Raw genomic sequence first — 18267 nt, 5'->3', positions numbered from 1 at the left:
ATAAATTTAAAAAATATAATATTAGAGGTTATAAGAAGAAGATAAAAATATATAACTAAAATTTTTTTGACAATTTTTGAGTTAAATGAAATTGTAACACGCGACAAATATAGTCATTCATGCAACTTGATATAATTTTTATTTTTGGTATGTTAACTCATTTTTTCAAGGATTTTACATGATTGGAATTACTTTTGCAAGTACGGTTTAGCAAATCATTATAACCAACCAATTTAGCTGATCATTATAATCAATTTCATTGGGGATACTTTCAAACATTTTCATAATACTAAACTTCTCAACATCACCAGAATGACATATGTTACTCGATTATTAACTTAATTCTGAAGATCCTTTTTAGTATTTATACCAAAATGTTGCTTATAAATAGATTAGAATTTTCAAAAAAAAAAAAGCAAGAAGATAAACATACACCTAATTATACATGTAAAACCTAATTATACATGTAAAATAAATAAACCAACTGTATATAATAAACTATTACATGAAAATAACATCATTACATCAAAAACTATCATTTTTCAAAGATAAGACCACGAATATCCCTGCTAGAGAAGATAATTTTGAATATTACTTTATAATCCAAAATCTTAGATCGCGCGACGTTCATCCATCTTTCAATTTATAACATCAGATCGTTTAGCGTTTTGAATCTCTGAACGTCATTTCACATAACTTTCCACAGTAAAAGGTCAGATTATGTTACGTTTTAAACGGATTTTCATATCTAAACGCAACACAATGCAGTGTTTTCTTGTAAAAATCAAAATGTTGAATCATCCGGCATTAATAAGTGACATTTCGGGTTATTTCTCCCAACTTTGATATTTTGGACATTACTGTGAAAATTGTGATATATGAGATCTTTTCTTCACGAGAATCATCCAGAATTGATATTGTATATATTTATACCATCGCTCGAGTTTTGACTTTTGAATAATGAAATTTATGAGGATAATTAAGACATTCTTTGTGAGAGAAAGAGATGGATCAGCAAAATATCTCAAAAACCAACTCATTTGATTCAAGAGATGTAATAAATTTTTGAAAATATGAGCTATATGGAGATGACAAATGACCGAAATTTATAAAATGAAGTGATATAATGACGGATGCTGCTACGAAAGAAGTGAAGTTTATGACGCTTTTTATCCATCAGTTATAATTTACTGACAAATCCTCATATTTAACATCATTGATGACAAAATTGACGGGAATCCACAATATTTCAAGATTTAGAAAAATGAGGGACACAAAATGAATAAATTGTACACTATGTTATATAACAAAAAGTAGGCAAGCGCATGTACACTCCTTACTTTTGTTATCTAAAATTATGGTGAAATTTAATCGGGTGTTTATAATCCACTAAAATTTGATGATTTTCAAAAATTGTTTAATTTTTTTTATAATTAATTGTATATTTATGTTTCTAAAATTCTCTCCACAATACTTTAACTCAACAATAATGCAATCTACGTATATAGTGATCTTTTAAAATTAATATATTAATTAATTCGTTAAATACACAAAACCCGACCCTAAATTTTGTGGTTACGGTCATAAGAAAACTTAAGAGTAAACATTGATCCAAAACACAAAACCTACGTGTACAATATCTCATATTAGTACTGAATTATACAAATTCGCATAGGTTATCATGAAACCCCACAAATTTACGAGTCCACTTGTGTACAATGATTCGCCATGGCAATCAGATGCCTTCACCTTCAATATTCAAGTGTCTTGAGCACATAAATACCAAAGTGCACAGAGAATGCCTTTGCTAATATTTTGATCCGGGATTTCCTGTGCTATACTCCTCAGAAAGACCAAATTTTTGTGGTTCAACAAGTTGCCTATTTGGAATTTGATGACAAACAAAAAGCTCAAGGGGTATTCATCTGGCTCCGGTTTGGACGCATTTCTTGCGACGGGTTGCCACTTGAATGGCCATACTCACCAGTGTCACCGATCTCGCTGCTAGTGTATTCCTGACTCGACCCTCCTGCCTTCTTGAATTTCTTCATATCAACACTGTATCCGTCGTACTCAGAGCTTGAATAACCAGTCAGGGGACCATGCCCTGTTTTCACTCCTTCATGCAGATCCTCCAGCGAGACATCGCCTTCCAGTGCACGAACGATCTGTTCGTTTTTTATATTAGTATGAAATTAGACCCGAGTATAATGTTAAGGGTGTCAACTGTCAAACCTGATTCTCCTGTGAGACTAAACTCTGATACCATGTTAAGTGACCGATCCTCCCAAAACCTCAAGATGTTGGGCTTACCAGGATCATACATATTCTATTCTAACATATAAAAAAACGTGATTTCAATTAACTTCACCTGGCTCATTTTTGGACGTCTTCTAGCAGAATGCCTGATGCATGCAGCAGCACACGCCACCATGCGTAGCATCTCATCAGCGTCGTAGTTGTCCTCCAAGCGAGGATCCACCAGCTCCTCATAATCCCCGCCTTCTACTGCACGCAGTAGAATAGGCCTAGCCTGCACATCCGCAACAATATCAATTGATTTATTCTTGTTCTGTCGAAAACAATATACTAGCTAGGTTAATCCTTACCCAGTCAATCAAGGTATCATTTTCGTCATCATCCATTAAGACAGGGCGCTTTCCACTTATCAGTTCAAGGAGCATAACACCATAAGAATAGACATCAGATTTGTCGGTGAGCTTGCCACTTGATGCATATTCAGGTGCCAAGTATCTGCACCATTCACATATACTTACTGTTAACACTTTAAACTCATAAATGTTAGTTTGCACTTTTAGTTTATGTAAGAGCTGCTAATGATGGTACTCATATATACCCAAATGTTCCCATGATACGCGTGGAGACATGTGTATTGTTTTCATTCGAAAGCTTGGCCAATCCAAAATCTGCTACCTGCAAAAGTCACATTTTCCGCATTAAGAACTCATTGAAGCATATGAACACCGAATCAGGTTTCCATATCAAAGATTAAAAATAAATAAAAAAATCTGGTGAAAAACCTTGGCTTCATAATGTTCATCAAGTAGGATATTTGCAGTTTTGATGTCCCTGTGGATAATGCGAGGATGACCTGGAAATGGCAGGCAGATAATTCATTGAAAACAAACAGTTCAGCATCATAATTTTAGAGCATATATATGGGAAAAGATATATGCAGAGAGTGTGAGGAACAATTATGACTCACAATCTTCGTGAAGATATGCAAACCCTTTGGCTGATCCAAGAGCGACTCGGATTCTTGAAGCCCAATCCATGACCGGAACGCCTTTCCCTGCATATTTGACAGAATTCTTATGAATAAGCCATCAAAAAGACAATCAAATTACAAAAAAGTTAAGTACTTGTGTCTACTTCAAATTAAGTTCCACAAAAAAAAGTGTACCATGAAGGTGGTGCTCAAGGGTATTGTTTGCAATAAATTCATAAACCAACATCCTCTGAGATCCTGCAATACAATAGCCAACCAAAGAGACAAGGTGCCTGTGATGAACACGGCTAATAATTTCTACCTCAGCTTGAAATTCATTTTCCCCTTGGCCACTATTAGCTTTGAGACTTTTTACAGCAACTTCCTTGCCATTTGGTAATACTCCTTTGTGAACATAACCAAAACCACCCTGTCCAATCATATTAGACTGGGAAAATCCATTAGTGGCAGCTGCTAGGTCATCATATGTAAATGTGCTCTGGTTGAATCCCAGGGCTACTGCTGGGTGGGGAGGTCGCATGGGAGGCTGCATTGGACCAGAGTAAGCAGCTGAGCTCATATCACTACTGTGTCCCATAGGTGGTGGAGGAGGAGGACCTCTCCAGCCATATTCAGAACTAACTGCACCACTCTGAGGCATTTTAAGATGATATTCAGAAGATTGAGGATTCGTCCAGTTTGCAGGTGGTGGACCACTGTTGTAGTAGCCATTACCTTCACATGTATGAGTGAAAAGTTTAATAGAATGGCAAAAACAACAAACATAATACACACGCAACACTCCAGAAAACAATTTTTATGCAGCAGAATAGAGCAGAGCATTGACACAACAAGAATTGAGTTGCATTTCAAAGATAACTTATGCTAAGAACTTCAAACTTTTTGACGCTGTAGCTTGCATGGATTTTCAAACAACGATAAAAACATAAGAGTGTAGATCAGACAATCTAAAGTATTAAACCTTCTGAAGACAGTAACTCATAACTTTTATATCCTATTTGTAAAAACATCACAAAAGGCCAAGAAAGCCTGAAGATAGATTCCTCTTTCCCGTATGATTCAATTTTCAATATGATTCAAGAACAAGATTAGAAAGAGCAGCAGGTTTGATTAGGAATTCTAAATTTACTATTCTGGTAATTAGCAAAATAAATTATTTGACTGTTTTCTTTTTTTTGCTATGGCATGAAAAGAATGGAAATAAAGCAGGCACACACGAAAACAAATTTCCTAAAGTATTACTTTGGTTTCTATTGAAATTGTCTCCGTAGTAATCAGCCTTTCTCTTCTTCTTCTTTCTACAGCAACAACAAATGCATGCTATGGTAAATAGGAGCAACAATGCTGCTCCTCCAATAACTCCTCCCATGATGGCTTTTTTTGCAGTGTCATTGTCACCAGATGATTTGGACTTGTGTGCAAGTGCTTTCGCATTGGATTTTCCTGAAGGTGAATTTGAACGTGATGAAGCTGATGGACTGTATGAATTTCTGTTGGAGGATGAAGGTGTTGATGGGGACTTTTTATTCCCGTTGTTGTTACTTCCTTTTGGCGGTGAAGGCGACGATGATGATGAAGAGCCCTTTTTCGATGGTGGAGCCGACGAGCTAGAACCTGAAGACATTTTCAGAGCAATATGGTCTACTGAAACGTTTCAGCAGACCCCGCCACTCCTCCAAACGAAGACCCCTGCTGCTAAAAAATTCAATAACAAATAATCAGCAAATGCAGAAAGAAATCATCTGTAAGAATGCACATGAATATCTATATCACATATTATCAACACATCCATTTGAAAAACAAATAATTAGCTCAATCATTATATTTCCTCCGATCAACAAATCAAATAACCAAAAAAGCCACGCGACATACATGTCAGGTAGAATAAACAAGAAAAAAGATGGACAGAGACAACAAAAATCGTCGAGGATGGTGGGGATACCTGTAGGAGAAGGGGCAGGGACAGGGAGGACTCTCAAAGGAGGAAGATTAAAAATGATAGTGCATGGGAATAGTTTCCAACAAAGAAACCTAAAGCTACAAACAGGGGACCTAAATTTTGTACATTCTATATTTAGCATACTGAGGTTTGTTTTTAGCCTCCTAATTATACTTTTAGCAAATCTGATGAATTAAGGTCTCCTATCAGATCCTGTTTTTGTTGGAGTATATAAAAAAAATTATGCTAATTAAAATAAAAAAAGAACCACACAATTACACCATTTCATTCTTTTTTTTCTTATCATACAAGCTTGTTCCTAAGAAGCTAGGTAAAGACAAAAGAAACAAAGACCTGGAAACCCATATCATTCTTATCTCACATATCTTTCCTTTCAATTGGGAATCACCATGCCATATTAGTATCTGGTTTAAAATCAGACTCGTCAAACGTTTGAGTTCTTTCCTTTCAAATAATAATCACCAGGGTATAATGTATATGGTAACATATGGTATCGGATCACTCTCATCTCATGCACAATGTCCTCAGCAACGTTTGCTTCACTCTTTCTAGTATAGAGAGTGTAATTAGCAGAATTCCTCGTACCTATAAGGTCTTGAAACATTGGCATTGCCTCTCCGCTCAGAACATGCCAGTAACCTCCCGTACTAGGCCTTGTGTATGAAGTTTTTGCAATCTGCACAGATGCTAAAGTATTATTAGTCACAATGACAAGATAAATGAAGCGACAACTCATTCGCATACCAAGACAATTAGCTGATATTCACTGCATGTTTTGGAGTTTTCTTATGACAACTCTAACTATATTACTTGCCACTTGATGTGTTTCACAGAAGGAAATCTAGCTACTTATAGAATGTAGATTTCCTCCAGCTAATGAAGGGTTAACTTGTATGAAAAGAAATGCTGAAGGGTCCAGCTTTCCGGTACATTTATATATCATTTAAATTATATGATACAGCCAGAAGCCTGCCATCTCCAACCCTGCTCGAATATTCACAAACATCTCGACTGGAATTGTTTTTTCAAACAAGCTCATGTTCAACTTGTCTGTTTTGAGTTGCTCTAAACATAAATTCTCATTCTATTAGAAAGCTGGCAAATAGAAAGAAAAAAAAAAAAGGAAAGAAAGCTGGACTCGGCTTTCTTTAAAAGAAATTCAAGTTTCTGGTCAGCTTATTTGCTTACAATTCTATTTAGTATATATCAGTGAGCATTATAGTTTTGCTCATATCACTGTGCATTCAACCTTTTTGTCTATAATGTGTTGAGAAACTTCAAGAATGTCATTCATTCAATGCTGCAACCAGAGAAAAGTTTACTGCAAATTTTATTTAAGGAAATCTACACATAGGAGTGGAGAGGCTATTCTCATACCTGAAATACTGATAATATTATAATCATATCTGCTATTTTAATAACCAAAAACTATAAAAGCATCTCCATTCTCCAACATAAAAAAATATAGAAATTATGTATAAAAAAAAAAAAACTTAACTCCAATGATACATTTCCCTTGTCTATAAATATAGTCAACCTCCTGATGTTAATTCTATTTGTCAAACCTCTACCAATATGAAATCTGTAAGAAGATTTTACATCATTTATTACCATATTGAAGTCATATTTTCTATTTGTAACCATCTAAAATATCAATAACATACTCTCTCTGTCTCATTTTATGTGATCTCATTTCCTTTTGGGACGTCCCAAAAAGAATGATCCTATCATGCTTACTATTTTTGAACACTATTTTTCACTATTACACCCATTACCTCTCTATTTTATACTCTTTTTTTATCAAACAAACACTATTACACTCACTACTTTCCTCCACTATCTATTAAAATATTGATAGGTCCCACCACTTTATCCACTTTTCAACTAAACTTACTCTCTTTCGCTACTTTTTTCTTAATCTGCGTGAAAATCAAACAAGGTCACGTAATATGGGACGGAGGGAGTACTATTTTTTAAAATATAGTCAACCAATATAGTCAATACCATCAAAGCACAATGTCTTGCAGGGTCAACAAATTTTACACAATATCCTACAGTTCCAATTTTTCCAACCAATTTTAGTCAACCCTATTAGAGATGCTCTAAGAGAAGTCCAACACTTCACAATTAAAATCATACAGTTAAAATCGATACATTTGAATTATATTCTTACAACACAATCTGAGTCAAAATATTCCTTTCACTATGTTATATGAAGACAGACACTACTTGTCAACTTCGCCCACCCACTAGGTAAGATCCGTGATAGTTGTTTTACCATCACTCACAGCATCATAGTTGTATCTGTCTAAATGCAAACTGGAATATAATCAATCCTGAACAGGCTCCAAGCTGTTTTCTGCAGACGGGGTTTGCTTTCTTTCTGCTTGAAGAGACCGACATAAAGATTCAAGCTTCTCTTTCTGATTCTTGGTTTTCTCTAACTGTTTCTTCAAGTACTCGCGCTGCTCAAATGACAAGTGAATAAAATTTATTGTAATCTGCTTCTGAAGGCATATATGATAAGCATGAAAAAAAAATGTTCTTATCAGTTGTAAAATATAAGAGAGAATTACTGTTACCATTTCTGGTGACTCTTGCACACTGAGAATTATTATTACAACATATACTAATTGGAAAGTTTATAAGCTTCCTTGTTCACAAAAAACTGTAATCATATTACATGGTTCAGTATGCTTCCATTAATTTGTGGGCCACACCATCAGAGTTTAGGTGTTTGTTTCCTTTTTTATTACGAATTTACTTGGTCCCTCAGTTTAGGTACTTACCTCTATATATAATGAGATGTAATATATCATTTTAGAAGACTTTGATATTGAAAAATGAGAATTGTTCTCTCTTGTTACGGGTTGGGATCCATGCAAATTGCTCTGTTTTGCGGTTAAGAAATCCTAGGGTCACTGTTTCTTTTGCGGTTGGATCAAGCGTGAATTTTCTTTGGTTAATCTATATTACCTATCTTTTATTGTATTTTTGTTCTTGTCCTCCATCAGGAAAGCCAATTAAGTAGCCCAAAAAACACATGGGCACACTCTAAAAGGCTTTGGAAGCCCAATAAATATTTTTAATGTTTCATATTAGTTAATTAGCTTTAGTATCTATCTTCTCGACTTCAAGGTTTACTAGGAATACCAAAACATTAAAGCAGAACTAGACCCTCCAATTTTCTACACGACAAAAGATGATATGAAAACTTTGTTCGGGTTCCTAACTTTCGTGTCTTATTGTGTTCACAACAAAATTTTGTGTTAATGCTAAAAAATTATAATTTGTGTTGGACATAAGAAATACGACTTTATACCAAGCTAAAGTACAGACGACGCGATTATCAGGTATTCAGGTGTAGGGAGAACCCTAAAAAGTTCTAAAATCCATATTATGGAGAACAGTCTACAAAATCAGAAGCATGAGATTGCTCTTGAGACAAAAGTCTTGGTGGAGTTCAGACTATGCTGGTAATGATATTTCAGAAATAGTAAACAAGGTAAGCAGGGATTGAGAATACATATATACATATACAGAGACAGTACAAAATGCTAGAGACTACCTCTTCGACCAGCTCTATAAGTGTAACATCAGACTTATCACATTTGCTCTTCAGGAATGCATTTTCCTTTTTAAACTCATTTACGGTTTTTTCCATCTAGCCAGATTCAAGAGAGAAGAAAAATTAGTCGCTCAGCTTCAGCATATTAATATTTTTAAAACATGGGAAAACCCTTGGGACAAAAAGTAGGTATCAAATCCTTGCAAGAACGTCATATACCTTCTTAATCTCTTTCTTAAATGTTTCAAAGACCTCATTGCTTTTCGTCAAAGCTTCCTGTAAAGTATAGGTAGTATATGAGATCCAATAAGAAGAGATGTATGTATAAGGCGTGAAGATTTTTATTGCCAAGCTATGTCAGCAGTCATGATTTTACTGTTTCATCAACTACATAAAATCTACGACCGTGTAAACTGACACAATCGACGCGTAATGACTGGAACTATTTGCAAGAAAATAGGGGCAGACAACGTAAGTATTTTTATTGCTAAGAAGTTTTGAGTTTGATGAGTAAAAATTAATTCAAAGTTGTGATGTCACATTTTTTTAAAACGGGTAAATTATCATACTTGACACTGAAATCTTTCAATAATATCAAGGAGGTCATCGATCCCCACAGGGTCTCACTTGACTCACTAAAATGAATTAATGATATCAAGAGACAAGTAGGTCACTACAGTTAACTTCATTCAAATTTCTGACACAGAAATTAACACATGGACCATGACGTTGACATGTCGTGTAAGGAGAAAAATAGGGGTAGCCAGAATTTATAACCTGGAACTGCTGAAATTTTTCTCCATCAGCTGCCAACTGCAACCTCAAATTCTTTTCGGTGGCCAATAATTCTGACACTTGCTCAGCATACAATTTAATCTGAGATTGTTCATGAACCAGTTTCCCTTCATGCTGCTGAACTTTTATATCAGCAATCTGAAGTTCTAACGATTTTTGCTTCAACTGAACAGTCAAGCGCCAGACTATGAGAATGAAACAAAGACCTGTAGCAGAAGTGAGAAATTTGGAACCTAAGTAACAAGGAAACTTGCCTTCTGTGTATATTGTTGTTCAGTAAGAGCATACTGATCAGCAAGATGCTTCAACTTGACTTTTAACCTGCAAGATTATGCACATATCTCATATCATTCAAAAGAATTATAATGATTATAAACATAACCACATTTAACTCAAAAATTGTTATAGATCAATACAGGTTTTATAGTAGGTTGATTTCATCTAGTGTATATGTAATACAACAGTAAGGGGTTGGATGAGCAAATTTGTTTATATTAAATGACCATCGAACCCCATCATATTAATTTAACCTCCTCTTTAATTATTAATTACTAATATGTCAAACGGCAGATGATGGTCCCTACCCATCAATTGTTTGTAACGATCTTCTAGCGGTTTTTTATTTAGAAGGCAAAAACACTAGAATAAGTAATTAACGCGCTGGTAGATGACGTAACCCCTTGCATTCACATAAAAAATTTAGGGTTCTAGCAATGAAAAACTGCTACAAGATGTTTGCATCAATCGCTTCTTAGGGACCAAACCCTATGTCATGTTTGTTAATGTATATTCAATCTAACCTTCTTCCTTATTATTACATTATGTATTAATATCTTATAATTATTTTTGAAATTTTTTTAGTGTATATTTATTTTATAACCTAATACCTAATTACAATACAAATTTTACGGTGTACTATAGAATACAATTACTTTATAAAACTATACTGATAAATGTTAAAAGTATATGTCCTGACATGTCATAATATTATACCAGATTAAGTAACTAATACAAAAGGTCTGTATCAATTATTTGAAAATGTGCTTCCTATAAGTTGTGCAAATAAAAAGTAATACCTCTTTCATAGCGCCAGATGTCTATGCACATTTTACACATGAGGGATGATAAGAAAAAAACTAACTGCATTTAAATTTGTTTTTAAGATTATTAACTAAAAGTATTAAATAAATATATCTTAAATGATTAATAGTAGTATAACCTGTCAATAATCAACAGGTCATTAATAGCACAAATAATAAGTTCATATCTACTTGGGAATGACCTATCACCTAAGGGCTAAGGCATGCGCATATTAAAATATTTGCTAACGTATATATCGTATGATCAATACATACAAACATATTAAGAACTCCTTATATTAACGATATTTTATACACCTCTAGAGCATGCCCGTGCTTTGCACTGGTAAGAAGCTACTTAATATTAATAAAAGAACTCTGGCATATTTAAGTTCATGAAGAAGTAGAAGCAGAAGTTTATACAGAGCCGGTGTCAGATTAGATCAAGCCAAAAGCAAAGGATAATCTTGCATGAAACAGAACTAAACAAATGCAGGCACTTTATACACAAAGTATATTTATTACTCAGTCCTTGGAATTAAGATCCACATAATCATTACTTAAATATTTAATAAAATACATGATATTTGCAACTTTTAGCAGAGAGGCACTTAAAGCTGATCCACAAATCTCTACAGGATATATACATATATGACACAACTGAAGTCTAAAATTTTGAATCTAAATATGGAAAATTAGGTACAGGATGCAATATACCATGATCAACTTACGGATGGTAAACTAAATTTTTACTTATAATAAGTATATACAATTTTGTCAAACTCTGTATTTCTGATGCAATATTCAAAGGACACTAACTCTTATCATGAATCACAAAAACACGTCTTCAAGAAGAATCATGCTTCTCTCGCAAAGACAAGACACGGAAAAAAACATAGCAATTAGAAATTATTAGCTGTTTTTTTTTTTTGCTTTTTACATTCCTATATCATATAATAAATTCGGGGGACTGAAGAAAATGATCTGAAAGCTTCACATTTAAGTTTCTGACGTAAAGATTTATACGAACAATGAGCACACTTGGAAGTTTATTTACCAATCATAATTAAGGCCATTCAAAAAGTATATTAGATCTTCATACATTCTTATACAAAAATGGAAGTAATGGAGCAAGGCCACTGAAAGATATGAGAATATTGATGATTTCTGATATCTTCATCTTCTTTAGCAGGAAGGCAACAAAGGCAATCAGACATTACACGTATATAACACTAAATTATCAATGAAAACATATTCAGCTGCAGCAACCCTTCAGCAAAACTCAGATTCTCCGCCAACCATCTTGGCCACACTATCATGAGGAAAGGTGGAAGAAAGAGGTGCTAAACTCTTGGGTGTATGTTGCAATACCTATACCATTAATTTGTACATAACCTAGATTGCTTTCACAAGGTAAGGAAGGGTCAGTCTTTCGCATCCGATTAGTCCACTTGTTAGAATACAAAAGAACAAGAATTATACAGCAAATGCCATTCTATCTAGACAGCTATTACAAAAGATTGTTGACCTGTGGTGCAATTCCATTCATCTAAGTGTGCAATGATTACAGCAGTGATAATAGGAATGCAAATGAAACCAGTAAGAAGTACAAGTCATGGTAGCACAAGATTCCAGTGGACCCCTCTACCTTGTTTGTTTAGCTTAAGTGTCACTGGAAATGAGTTTTAGACTGGACCAAATTCTTAAGATATCATGAAATCTTCTAATCAAAAAGTATCTATGATTTAAACTTCTAACTTCCAAGTACTGCAGCATGCATAAGACTAAACATTTAGAAAATGTTATACTTACATCTCATTTTCCTTGAGCTGAGTCAGCGATTCATCTTTTTGCTCTTCCAGCTTATGGCCTATTTCCTGCCACAAAATTTAGGGAATAAATTTCATTTTAAAGGAATCACAAAGTCCCACAGGCAGGCTGACAAAAATCTCTGGATGCAAGGAGATACAAATATAGACAGGGAAAGTACATAACAAATGTAAGTAAATATAAGAAACATCCTTTGAAAAACTCTGCAGAAAAGGTTTTGAATATAATATAGTTAAATGATTCTTGTATTTTTCAAATTTAGTCAATTCAGCATGTAAATTCATCACAAGAAACATACATCATCTTTTGCAAAAGTATATCAGAAGTAAAGTAGCAGTCCTTAAAGTGGCGAGCCGCGAATCAGTGATAAATTATTGTATACTATATTGGAATGTCCATATCATTTCACATTCAATTGTATCTACAACTTTACAGCATTAGGTCATTATCTGTGCATCTATAATTAATAGAAACATATGGATAGATTCTGAGTACATAAGTTCGGCTTCATTAGCTTCCATTCAACAAAGTTCTAACCCTCCACTATTGTTACCACAAAATGGGGGTATTCACAAGGCTACAATGCTGGGAATAGGTCATCTATTACCTTCATATATAAGTGTATATGATGCATCTTAAGACTGTAATGAAAGCTAACTCTAGTCTCTATTCTACTACGTCAGTGACAAGTGAAAACTAACACCATGCTAAAAGACCATTTTCAACCTGAAGATGATGAGACTTGAGCATCATACTATCCAAAATAATGTCAGATAATCATGTATTCATGCATACTCACAATTTCTTCTAGAAAATGAAATCAAAGTATATACTAAACATATGATCTAACAAGAATTGTAGACATAAGTAGGTTGTTATGAAAACAGAAAATTTTACACCAACCTTAATTGCATCTTGAAACTTGGTTGACATATCTAATCTTAAGCTTTGACCTTCCGTTGACACTCGTTTGCATTCATCCTGCAAATTAGTAAGCAACAAATTAGTATTTTCAGGTATGCAATAAGAACACTCTTGAACATTTCACGTTCTAATTGTACAGGAAAATTTTAGGATCTTCGTGATGTTGACATATTGCAGAAAATATAATTTTTTTAAGTGTCCGCCATGGTTTCTTGTCATAAGAAAATTGGATAAAATTATATTAAAGATACTATATCTATTAGCAAGGGTTGTGCTCAAGAGAGAACCAATCCTTAAAATAGAACCATAGAACCACTAAGGTTCTGCTGCAGAACCCTAAATTTTAAATAGATTTTTAGGATCTAAATCTCAATACATGTTTTTTTCATGTTTTTTCATCATTGTGTGTGTTCAAAAATAATTTTAAAATATAATACAAAGACATTGACATTTTTTGCATGTGAAGTTCTGCTGCAGAACCCTAACTAATACTTAAGTTCTCAGTTCAAAAAAAAAATAAAAATACTTAAGTTCTGCTGCAGAACCCTGCCTTATAAGGTAAGGGTTCTATGGTTCTCTCTCTAATGGTTCTCTCTTGAACATGACCCCTATTAGCAAATAATGAAAAATAATAGCATTTCTTTAAAAAAAATCATTTAAAAATGAGCACAGGGGTTCTTTTAGGGCTGGAACATATGTAAGCAGTCACCACAAGACGGAACTTTAAACGGGCTGGATGATAGAACAATATGGAATACGCAACTATAGAATCACGTTTTATAAGATTAACACCATGCCAATTAGATTAGTAATATCCACCATGACTGATCATCAAAACATCTTACAACAATTCAATTATCCTTATCGATTAGGTAAAAAACATGCTGATGCTATATAGGATGATTAATGCCATGAGATAACAGCAAGACATGACAGCATATTTGTTTTTTTATTTCTCACGTGTTACTAAACTTTAATTATCATCCTTAGAATTCCATAAATGCACTTCTTACTTGAAATAAACAAGCTTTATCTGGTTTCTGCAGTCCAGGAACGAAATATTTTAAACAATGCAACAAGCTCCCAATACTGCCTACAGGATTTAGTAACTTTATCCATGATTAGACAGTAACATACTAACATGTACTGAATCAGTAGTACTAATGTAGTATAAAGGGTAAAATGAAAAAGAGCTACGAATGGAATCTATATTAACAGAGAACCAGTGGAAGCACGATAAATGTTCATATTTTTTATCAAGGTTATCAATTCATATATATTAAGATTTAATTAAAATTTAAACGATTAAATTTCCTCAGACAGGAGTGAAACCTAACTTTATTAACACTAGTAATAGTTGCCCGCTACGCATGGGCATGATAAAGATTATTTGAAAATTTTAAATATAGAGAAACAAAATTATGTCTTGCTAAATTTTTTCATATTGGTATTATTGTTTTGAGACACCTTATTTGTTTAAATGTTAACAATTAATTTTTTGATTTATAAATAGAAAAAAAACAGTACGCTTTTAGAAGTGAGCTCCTCGTTGTAAATTAAAAAAACTTGTGGATTAAAAATTTTTACAATTATCTTGATTTCTAAAAGATAACCACTATTATATATTTTATGTCTAGAATATTTAATTTACTAATATTAATAACATAATTACAATTGATGGCTATTATAAACAATATTTAGCAATTTTTGACTAGCTTTATTCTGCTTCTGCATCATAAACCTTATTTATAAAAACTCAACTGCAAGTTTTTCAGTAAAGAAAAAGTAGTAGTCCAAACAGGGCTCCGATAAGGTAGTTATGAGCATCTGGAGGCCACCAAAAGACATTACTTGCATCCTTGACTTTATTGATGAAGTTAAAAACAGTGAACTCAATATATGTGGGGATTGGAAGCCACATTCACTCTTAAAAACAGTGACATTCACCCTTAAAGATGTAGTCGCCTTTAATTTGATCACCAACAAGCTCATCTTTATTCTGAACATCATTGTCTTTGATAAAATTCTTTTTCTTTTAAACATCATGAAAATAGTGTCATGGTATCTGAATTAGCAAGCATGCCATCAAAAAGCTTCGTTTTAGTATAAATCTTAGTCAAATATTTACCGCCTCCTATTGTCTTTGCATCTATATAATCATCTATCAATATAGGAAAATGTTTGTCTAAGCTTCAAAATTCTAGAATTTGCAAAATATTATGAAATAATAGATGGTTTACGCATATAAAACTCTTACTAGAGTACAGAGGAGACGACTTAAACAAGAATAACAACTCACAAGTGAGTCCTATATAGATAAGCCTCTCGTAATTTATGTCTGTTCATCTTTCTAGCTGCAAATACAAGAGTTGTGGTGAAGTGAACAATGCAAATTCAGGAATCCAGTTGGCTGTAGATAACATCCATCAACTTGGGCTATGCAATTGTAAGGAAATTCCACAAATTAATTTTAAAAATATTCACACATGACTTTTTTGAAATGTGTGTAGTAGTAAACATGTTTTCAGTCTAAAGCTAGAGACCCTTGTATCCTAAAAAAACAATCTGCAGCATAAATAGTGGCGAGTCAATGCTCATTCGGTCATGGAATTCCTATTACTATATCTGTTCATACATTGATATATACAGAAACATATATTCAAATATGTTGAACCGATATGGAGTTATCATACGCATAAGATCAACAAACAAAAAGGAAGAACGATACTGATGTAACAAAACCCAAAGGACACAATGACAAATGTAACAATCCCCTTTGTTTAGAGTTTACCTTGTATTTTATATAATATTATTTTTTAAAGATACAACAATTGTGAGGCTTGTTTTTTTCTTTGTTGTTTTCTTTTGATTATTTTCAGGTGAGCTGTCAGAAAATACTTTTGGTTGGAAGACAGATGCAGAAATGATCGTAACGGTCAATATTGATAGCTGTTTGAATATTTATTTTCAAATCTATTAACAACATGTATTCCTTTTGTTGGGTGACAGTGATAAAAAGGACTAAAGTCGCATTGCAATACAAGCACAACTGATACAACTATAAGTAGTAAGAAGAAGCCTAAGCTGATATCTGTATATATTTGTAAAACATCTTTCTTGGGTGAACCAATAAGAGAGTATAGAGGATACTAGATGATGATAACTAGTTTTGCGTTGTTCCATTGCTATAAGAGCATAATACAAGCAACTAAAAGTATGACGAAGAAACCTAAACTGACATATATATATATAGGGTCGCGCTCTATGGTGAACACGTTTTAGCGTGAAAACATTGATAACACTTGTTCTGTTATAGAACAATACAACATTGAAAATGTGAAATATCTGTAAAACAATTGTTCTGCAGTTTTTGGAAAGTGCATAACAATTGTTTTCATTATTCTCACATTTAAATTGTTTTCACCCGAATCAGTGTCTATATATGTAACATTTCTTAGATAGATCAAAGAAGATGCTTACCATTAATATTTTGTTTTGACGTTGTAATTCCCGACACAATGACTCAAGCTTATCTCGAACTGATATAGCTGAAAAAAATAATCATAAGTATGTTAAATTTCTCATGTTGTCAAATTAACAGCAAAATGCCTGTTATCATACACTCGTCAATACTTAAAGTTCATATCTTAAACATATTATACAATTCCTGTCTTAAAGTCTAGAACGTGCTAACATGAAGCTTGTGTACTCTTCAACTACATAACACGTACGATTTAATAACCTATGATATACAGGGAATGATTCAACTGTAAACAAAGAAAAAACGTTGTGGACTTCTAATATATCAACATCATGTTCCTGTTGATAGATGCATGGGTAGTCTTATAACGAGTAACAAAATGTATATTATATATAATCAGTTCGTCCATGTTTTGCAATTACCATCCACAGTTAAAAAAACAACAAACACAGATTAGCACTAGTGATGTGCAAATTATACATTACTAGTTTAATACCAAGAGACTGGAAGATTAAAAAAAAAGGCACCATGGTTGGTGATAAAATGATGTACCGGAATCTCTTTCAGCAATAACTTGCTGATACTTTAAAGTAAACTCTAGGAACTCCTTTTCTGACTTAAAGGTCCGCTTCGGCTTGGGATTTTTACGTTTCACCTCGGCGGAGCCCTGAAACGACAATAAGTAAAGCAAGAATGGTGATGAATTACGAACGGAAAGTGCACATTACATTCCCAGTGCTTCACATCCAAAGCAAATGAAATTCCCAGGTATCAAACACAGAGCAAAAGATATGTATTGAGTAGGTCAATCAGAGAGGTCCTATGTGAATAAATTGAATTGAAGCTTCAGCTATTAATTTACCACGAAATTCGATAGATATTAATTAGTGTGAGTTTGAGTTAGGGTTGCCAAAATGAATATATCAAATGCAAATGCAAGCTGTGAATTTCGATTAGAAATATATTCTACGTTTATGTAGCATCTTCAAAAAGCAGATAGAAAGAAAGAGTGATGAAAGAACAAACCTCCATTCCGTCGCTCGCCGACATCAAGTTTTTCCTTCTCCGTCACTGACTGTATATTGATCTGGCTGGGTGTCAAATGACCTCGTTGCCAAAGTTACTTCCCTGTGCAGATTTTTTAAGAATATATATCGGGAAAATAGATTTTTTTGCCACCTAACTTATTAAGTATTTGTTTAGAAACCTACCACTGAACTATAATTTTTTTCTTTTTTGTCACTAATGTTAGGTTCGGACCTTTTTTTGTCACTAACGTTAGGTTCGGATTTGATTATTAACACTATGTTATTTTTTTAGTATTATTAAAATATAGTGTTAGTCTGCAATATAATGGTGATCTGATATGTGTTTATATCT

At 33.5% G+C, this 18267-nt stretch overlaps 2 protein-coding genes across 2 annotated transcripts; both read right to left on the bottom strand.

Annotated features, from left to right (window-relative positions):
* Positions 1 to 1489: 1489 nt before the first annotated feature.
* Positions 1490 to 5273, bottom strand: LOC108196759 (putative proline-rich receptor-like protein kinase PERK6). Its single transcript, XM_017364196.2, has 9 exons — positions 5193 to 5273; positions 4493 to 4945; positions 3425 to 3964; positions 3227 to 3313; positions 3042 to 3112; positions 2858 to 2934; positions 2610 to 2754; positions 2372 to 2533; positions 1490 to 2168 (listed from the first exon to the last, which is right to left on the bottom strand). Exons 2-9 carry the CDS (start codon positions 4872 to 4874, stop codon positions 1911 to 1913), a joined length of 1722 nt encoding a protein of 573 aa, XP_017219685.1. The 5' UTR covers positions 4875 to 4945; positions 5193 to 5273; the 3' UTR covers positions 1490 to 1910.
* Positions 5274 to 7330: 2057 nt separating this feature from the next.
* LOC108220138 (uncharacterized) lies at positions 7331 to 18047 on the bottom strand. Its single transcript, XM_017393856.2, has 10 exons — positions 17914 to 18047; positions 17440 to 17554; positions 16887 to 16954; positions 13386 to 13463; positions 12465 to 12529; positions 9828 to 9894; positions 9556 to 9738; positions 8998 to 9054; positions 8779 to 8874; positions 7331 to 7675 (listed from the first exon to the last, which is right to left on the bottom strand). Exons 1-10 carry the CDS (start codon positions 17935 to 17937, stop codon positions 7541 to 7543), a joined length of 888 nt encoding a protein of 295 aa, XP_017249345.1. The 5' UTR covers positions 17938 to 18047; the 3' UTR covers positions 7331 to 7540.
* Between the last annotated feature and the right edge of the window lie 220 nt (positions 18048 to 18267).

This window comes from Daucus carota, chromosome 1 (genome assembly GCF_001625215.2).
Source record: "Daucus carota subsp. sativus chromosome 1, DH1 v3.0, whole genome shotgun sequence".
NCBI lineage: Eukaryota > Viridiplantae > Streptophyta > Magnoliopsida > Apiales > Apiaceae > Daucus > Daucus carota.
Note: the sequence above shows the minus strand (reverse complement) of the source record. Positions and strands in the feature narration are given on the sequence as shown.

What these genes read in the sequence shown, in the direction of transcription:
- LOC108196759 (XM_017364196.2), bottom strand. Translation starts at nt 4,874, where the DNA reads ATGTCTTCAGGTTCTAGCTCGTCGGCTCCACCATCGAAAAAGGGCTCT. An exon ending in CCTTGAGCACCACCTTCATG is followed by an intron (nt 3,314 to 3,424) that starts GTACACTTTTTT and finishes TCAAATATGCAG; the next exon opens with GGAAAGGCGTTCCGGTCATG. An exon ending in CGTATCATGGGAACATTTGG is followed by an intron (nt 2,755 to 2,857) that starts GTATATATGAGT and finishes TGAATGGTGCAG; the next exon opens with ATACTTGGCACCTGAATATG.
- LOC108220138 (XM_017393856.2), bottom strand. Translation starts at nt 17,937, where the DNA reads ATGTCGGCGAGCGACGGAATGGAG. An exon ending in TATTGCTGAAAGAGATTCCG is followed by an intron (nt 16,955 to 17,439) that starts GTACATCATTTT and finishes TATTTTTTTCAG; the next exon opens with CTATATCAGTTCGAGATAAG. An exon ending in TTAAGAAAGAGATTAAGAAG is followed by an intron (nt 8,875 to 8,997) that starts GTATATGACGTT and finishes GAATCTGGCTAG; the next exon opens with ATGGAAAAAACCGTAAATGA.